The sequence below is a fragment of the Lolium perenne genome, chromosome 3 (genome assembly GCF_019359855.2).
Source record: "Lolium perenne isolate Kyuss_39 chromosome 3, Kyuss_2.0, whole genome shotgun sequence".
Lineage (NCBI taxonomy): Eukaryota > Viridiplantae > Streptophyta > Magnoliopsida > Poales > Poaceae > Lolium > Lolium perenne.
Window position 1 is genome coordinate 101,313,471 of NC_067246.2, and position 7,149 is coordinate 101,320,619.

General features: G+C 48.4%; 1 protein-coding gene across 1 annotated transcript; it reads right to left on the reverse strand.

Moving 5' to 3' along the window:
* Positions 1-207: 207 nt before the first annotated feature.
* LOC127342005 (uncharacterized) lies at positions 208-5,299 on the reverse strand. The gene is made up of 3 exons (XM_051367946.2): positions 5,066-5,299; positions 1,304-4,229; positions 208-1,188 (listed from the first exon to the last, which is right to left on the reverse strand). Exons 1-3 carry the CDS (start codon positions 5,297-5,299, stop codon positions 836-838), a joined length of 3,513 nt encoding a protein of 1,170 aa, XP_051223906.2. The 3' UTR covers positions 208-835.
* Positions 5,300-7,149: the final 1,850 nt, after the last annotated feature.

Below are 7,149 nucleotides of genomic sequence, written 5' to 3' on the forward strand. Positions count from 1 at the left end.
TCCAACCGCCGCTCGCCATGCCTGGTGCGCATAGGCGACGCCATTGATGGTAAAAGCTACGGCGCAGACGCGGAATCGAAGATGGCCGAAGCAACGGCAGCCGAAACAATGCGCCGGGCTGCGTTTGTGTCTCGGTAGACAGCCCAGTTACTATGCATCGAGCCGCTGGGCTGGGGTGCAGGCGCATATTTCGACCACCCCGTTTGGGTCGGGCCGTTGGAGATACCCTTAGTCTTGATCACTACTATAATACTATGTCATTGGTTGCACGTGAGCTGACTTCCATTTTGCAACAGTAGATTCATGAGTTGTTTTTGTGCCCCTTCACCTACGCAGGCTTGTGCCAACTTAGGTGATGTTGTTGTTAAATTGCCTAATTAAATGCAGTCATTGAAAAGAATCGTACTACTTCAGTAGGCTCAGGGTTGCCCTCAATCTCATCGACTGCGCGTGAACTGATTTCCATTTTGTTGCTCAATTTCCTAATTAAATTGCCGTCGTTGAAAGGAATTGTAAACCAAACCAGCTATCAGTACTGCCAGCTATGTGAACTGTTGTGTTTTACAGCAGAATGTCAATAGAATGAACGTACGAACAAAAGCAAGAGAAATTACATAGCTATCTACAAGAAGTAGCAACTTACTATATGCATAAACTTGAAAAATGATACTATTACCAAAGGTTTCACTTTATGCCCAAAAGCCTTTGGCAAGAGAACTCATAAAAACATTTAACAGGAGAACACATAGCTGCAGAATTAGGTGAGTACTTTGTAGCAGCTGATGTTTAACACGAAGAAGAAAAGACACATCCACGCCTAGGAGAAACTGATCGATCATTGGGTTGCACTCCATTTAGTATACTCCGCTTTGATTTTTCTCAGCTTCACGACCACATCTGTCATCGTCATCCTTTGATCAGGAGAGTCTCTGGTGCAGACCAAACCCAGCTCGAATATTGGCACAAGAAATACTTCCAAGTTGCAACTGGAAGAAGGTCCTCGCAGTAGGTCGTCATCCACAATGTGGGCAAGCTCAGCAGGGAACGCTTCTAAAACCCACCGCCTCAAGGTTAGATTTCCAACGAAAATTGCATCGGTGGGTCTCCTTCTAGTGAAAACTTCCAGGAGCATAATGCCGTAGCTGAACATGTCACTCTTTCGTGATGCTTTTCCAAGAGTCCCGTACTCTGTATATGGATTACACAAACAGAAAATCAGAACATGACAGATTAAGCATAATTACTCGTTGGCTTTATAAGGACCAAAGGTAGAGAAAGTTTAATTGGAAACACTAGTAAGTACCTGGTGCCATGTATCCAAGTGTGCCGAGCATGCTCATAGCGATCACAGAGGTATCGTCGCATAGTAGCAACCTTGCGATGCCGAAGTCTGCTACATGTGCCGTCATGTCCTCATCAAACAACACATTGCTGGGCTTCAAGTCACAGTGCAAGACCACCTCGTAGTGGTCATGGTGCAGATACTCCATCGCCATTGCCACATCGAGCATGATGCCTAGCCTCTCGAATAACCCCAAGTGCCTTGTGCTTTCAGAGCAGTGCAAGAGAGCGTCCAAGGTGCCATTGGGCATGTATGGAAGTACTAGTGCTCTGAAGTCCAGGTTAGAACATGTGTTGAGTATCCTTATCAGGTTGCGATGCCGCGCCATACGGAGCACATGGCACTCGGCATCGAAGCTTCTCATGCCTTGCTCCAGCTGCATGTTCAGGACTTTTATTGCAACCACCAAACCGTTGTTTAGCTGTCCCTTAAAAACTTTTCCAAAGCTTCCAGACCCGAGCTGGTTGCTCTCACTAAAGTTATTTGTAGCACGAGCGAGCTCATGATAGGAAACCAAAGGATGACTTGTCAGGTCAACCACGCCGGCAGAAACACCTTGTTGATTCTTACTTTTCTTTCTTATCATTACATATATGCAGGAAGCTACAACACCGATCACTATGATGATGGTAGGGACTAAAAGTTTCAGCACGCCACCTTTAGTTTTCTTTGAGTGACATGTTGAAAACCCTAAGCGTAAAGCACCACAAAGACCGGAGTTCCCCATCAAGGACAGTAAGGTAATGTTTGAGAAGATCCCTCCATTGGGTATCTGACCTTCCAGATTATTAAAAGATAGGTTCAAATAAGTGAGGATGGTAAAATTGGCCATGTAATTTGGGATTGTACCAGAGAGATTATTATTGGATAGGTCCAAAGTTTTCAAGCTGGTTAGTTTGTTGAAAGAGTTTGGAATTGAATCAGAGAAGGAATTTTGTGATAGGTCCAAAGCGGTTAACATTTGGAGTTGTCCAATCGAATCTGGGAACCGACCAACAAAGTGATTGGTAGATAGATCTATGGTAATAATTTGTTTCAGATGGCCTATATCAAATGGCAGAGAACCGTTCAAAGAGTTTTCAGATAGTTCTAGGCTTAGTAGGCTATCAATATGAAACAAACTTGGCGGCAAAGTTGAAGTTAGCTGGTTTCCAGATAAGGTGAGAGTTTCTAACTTGCTGAGGTTACCGATGTCTTCTGGTATTGAACCAGACAATTTGTTGTCGTTGAGATAGACATGGGCTAGATTATTTAGCATGGCAATCTGAGATGGGATGGACCCAAACAAGTTATTATCATGGAAATCAAGCCATTGTAGATTTTTCATCATCATGATGGACTCTGGAATTGCACTCTCAAGTTGGTTTTCTGAAAGATCCAGGACAATCAGGCTAGTTAAATTTGAAATTGTAATTGGAAGCTCTCCAACTAACCTGTTTCTACGTGCTAAAAAAGTTTGCAGCTGAGTTGATAGATTCCCTACATAGTTAGGGAGGTTACCAGTGAAATTATTCCACATGACGCTAAGATACTGGAGATTCGGAAGATTGGAAAAATCAGACAAGAAGCTGAGATCCCCATATAGGTAGTTTGTTGAAATATCAAGGTCTACCAAAGAGTTCATGGTACCAATATACCTAGGTACTGATCCAACCAACATGTTTTTGTCCAACAGTAATATTGCTAACTCAGTTAGGTTGTCAAGAGAAGTAGGAAAGGGTCCTGTTAGCTCATTGTCTGAAAGATTCAACTCTGACAATTCAGTCAACTGGCCGAGTTCTGTTGGGATGGCTCCTGTTAGCTTGTTGGATCCCAGGTCAAGGACATTCAGCGAAGTGAGGTTGCTAAGTGTAGTAGGGATTGGACCAAAAAGGCCCATCTCCCCTATGGAAAGCCAAAAGAGACGAGTCAACTTGCCTAGCCATGTTGGCACAAGACCTTCAAATGAATTAATGGACAAGGAAACAGCTTGGAGGTGCTGACAAGATGCAAGGCCCAATGGAATCTGCCCTGTGAAATTGTTCTTTCCCATGCTGAAAACTTGCAGCATCGGGAGACTGAAACTCTCGTTGCTAGGGAAAGTACCAGTTAAGTAGTTATGGGTGAGATAGAGAGTCTGAAGTTTAGACATGTTGAAAATGGCCGTTGGCACTTGGCCGGTGAGAAGATTGTAGTTCATACGGAGGTACTGGAGAACCGGCAAGGAGCCAATGCAGGATGGTATTGATCCTGACAGGCTGTTGTTGTCAAAGTTTATGTAGGTTAACAAAGGGGTGTTGTTAAATATGCCGGTGGGTATAGAGCCGCTAATGTCGTTTCTCCCGAGATTTATGTAGGCAAGATTGTGCAGGTTCTGTAGCTCTAGCGGGATTGAACCGGAGAGAAGGTTCAACTTTAGATCAAGATGTTGAAGCCCCGTGAGGTTTCCAATGGTGGGAGGGATGCTACCTGACAGGCCATTCAAGCCAAGTTGCAGGAACTTGAGGCGACGTAGTCTGCCAAAATCATGTGGGATAAAGCCCGTAATATTGGTGTTGTTGAGATTGAGGACAGAGAGGAAAGAGAGGTTACCGAGGTGAGGTGTGATCGGTCCATAGAGTGGTGTATCCGGCAGCGACAGAGCGGTGACGCGCTGCCTACGGCGGCTGCATGAGATGCCGACCCAATGGCAGAATGATGTGTTGGTTGTCCAATTGCCGGCAAGGACACCAAGAGGGTCGGAGAGCTGGGCTTTGAAATCCAGCAGAGCGGCAAAGTCTGTGTCGCTGCCATTGCCGTTGGGAGAAGAAGGGGCGCTACCACCTACAGAAATGGCTGATAGAACTAGGAGGAGAAGGGAAATGGGTGTGGTGGCCATTGTGCTGCTCCTGCTCGTATGCTCACCAAGCTGCTCATATAGTGTGGTTTGGCTGAACTTTTTCACTCAACTGGGGACCTAGTAGACGCCAAGGTTCCCTTTTCTTGGAAGGAACGGAGCTTTGTATGTGGTGATGACAAGGAAGGTAGCCCGCATGTATCAAGTGGCTCTCTCGGGCTGTATTGCAGCGGACACATGCATCGAACCTGTTCATATTGTGATTCTGAAACGCATATGGATAGTGGCAGACGCGCATGCTCTACCCCATCCACAGCTAGTCAAACTTTTGGGCCGTATGGAGAGATTTTTTGGGTGCTAAAGGGTTTGCTGTCATATCCGGGCACAATCATGCAAGCCATATTCACTATTACTAGCTTTTTGGGTGGTAAAGGGTTTTGCTATCCATATTCACCGAAAACAAGAAGCATGTTCTCACTCTTGAACTCTTTGGCTTGGGTGCAGTTGAGTTGTCCCTCGACTGATTTGGCTTGAAGTTCTTCTTGTTGTCCCCCAAAGGTTAGAGCATGTCTAACAGACCCCTTAAAATCCGCCCACCCCGTAAAATTCCGGCGGGATACGGGGTGAGCGCGGTTCGGGCCGTCTAGCAGGCCCGTATTCGTGCCAGCCCGTTTCGGCGGAATACGGGGCCCAGGAAATCCGCACCGCCACCCCCTATTTATACCGGGCGAAGGTGCGAGTGAGGGGCAACCCTAGCTCCGCCGTGCGCCGCCGCGTCCCCTCTTAGCTCCGGCGAGCAATCCCGCAAAGCTCGCCTCCACATTTCCCCCGCCGCAGACCATGTCTTCTCGCCGGTCCAGTTCCACGTCGTCCGCGAGCGGATCGAAGCGATCCCGCTCGCCGGACACCGTCGAGGAGGCGTGGCGGCGCCAATGCAAGCGCTCCGCCGTCGGGAGCCGCTGTGCGGCGTGCCGGTACGCCGGCGCGCTGTACATACCGCCATCGCTCCGTGAGTTCGCCGCGGGCGGGCGGTGGTACAAAGAAGATCCGCCGCTCAAGCCGATGAGCGGCGGCGACTTCGAGAAGTGGCGCGCCCAGTGGGAGCGTGACCGCGCGTCGAAGGCGGCGTGGGCGGCGCTCATCGGCAGCACAAGCGGCGGAGGAAGCGGAGGAGATCCGCGAGCCGGCGAGGAGGAAGCGGAGGAGGCAGAGGAGGATGCGGCGTTCCTGCTGCCGGTGGCCGCATCCGAGAAGGATGCCGCCGAGAAGGCTCGGGCGGAGGAAGCGGAGGAGATCCGCCAGCCGGCGAGGAGGAAGCGGAGGGGGCAGAGGAGGATGCGGCGTTCCTGCTGCCGGTGGCCGCATCCGAGAAGGATGCCGCCGAGAAGGCTCGGGCGGAGGCAGAGGAGGAGGCGGCGGCCATCGCCGCCGTCCGGGAATTCGAGGCGCGGGAGGCACAGGAGGAGGTGGCGGCCATCGCGTTCATCCCATTCGTCATCCTTAACGATTAGATGTAGGATCTCGTAATGTATGTATGATCCGTAGTATGATCAATGAAGATGAACTATCGATAAATTTCCCGGGGTTTTAATTTTTTTTAAATACGGGGCGAAATATAGGCTCTGCTAGACGGAATGGTTCTTCCGTGAGCAATTTTTTTGATACAGGACGAAATACTCGTGTTATACGGGGCAGAAGAATACGGGGCTGTTAGACATGCTCTTATTGAAGCTAGAGCCATGTGCTTATTGAAAGTATACTTGGTCCCGGGACCAACGCTCCTCATCTTCTTCCTCTTCTCTTCCTTCGTCCACAAGGACCACCTTAGCCTTCAAAGTTAGATTGGGTTTCTTGACCCAGCGAGCACGGGAAAGACCATCACCGACGGTCTTCTTCAAGATTCCCATGGAGATAAACTTGCTCAACACATCATTTGATGACACGAATTGGAAATCCAGTCTTTGGTAAATATTCCCTTCCAATGTTGGGGTAGTTTGTTTGCAAGAATCAAAACTCCAGTTTGTAGACCTAAGTATAGTGCATCAATGCTGTGTTCTCAGTTCACTGATTTTACCCCACCTGACGGAACAAGAGGGGGAATTTTAGTACCTTGGAAGGGGAGTAAATTCCTTGTCTCAAATCAGCATGTCACAACCTCTTTTCTCTCCGTCTAGGGCGTGCTTTTTTCGATAAAGGAAATATATTAATATCAAAAGATATCAATTACACCTAGCCTCTGCAACAACACACCGCCCTAATAGCAGTACGGATGCACACAACTAAAAAAAACTAAGAAACAAAAGTCGCGCTATAGCATACTAGGCTGGAGAGATGAGTTCGGAAAGCTCCGCTGGCAAATGGAACAGTGCATCCTTTGCCTGCAGTTTGCTGGATCGGGTGGTATTCAGTCGCGCGCACCCATGTTTTTATTCCGACCGTTTGGTTCTGGAGGGAGCGGCGCGAAGCTCTATTCTGTGTTAACATCAAGTGACTCCATGGTGAAGTCAGAAGAAGGAATATCATGAAGGCCGGATTGGTGGACTGGCTAAACGAGGTTCGAGTCTCCGTGATGCTGAGGGATCTGCTTGGCGTTTAGAGCTCTGCAGCAGTGGTATGCATGTGGGGGCGGCAGCTTAGGAGAAGTTCAAAGTCTTACCTCTCAGGGTGAACAAGGTCTGTCCTTAACTGGTTGTGCCTGGAAATGTTCTTGTTGGAGGCATTGTTTTGAGTGTGTGGACTATCTTCAGGGTGAAAACTTAAGACTTTTGGTCGGGCGACGACGGCGCTGGTGTACTGTTTCCTTTTTGGAGGCGCCGCTTTTGGAGAGTCTGTACTTCAGGTGTTGTCACGATGGTGGTTGTATTGCTGTTGCTAGGTCTAGAATGCTATAGCAGGACTTTTATTTCTTAGTTTTCTTTCCTCTTTTTTGGTTGTGTGCATCCGCACTGCCATTAGGGTGGAGCGTTGTTGTAGAGGCTTGGTGTAGTTGGTA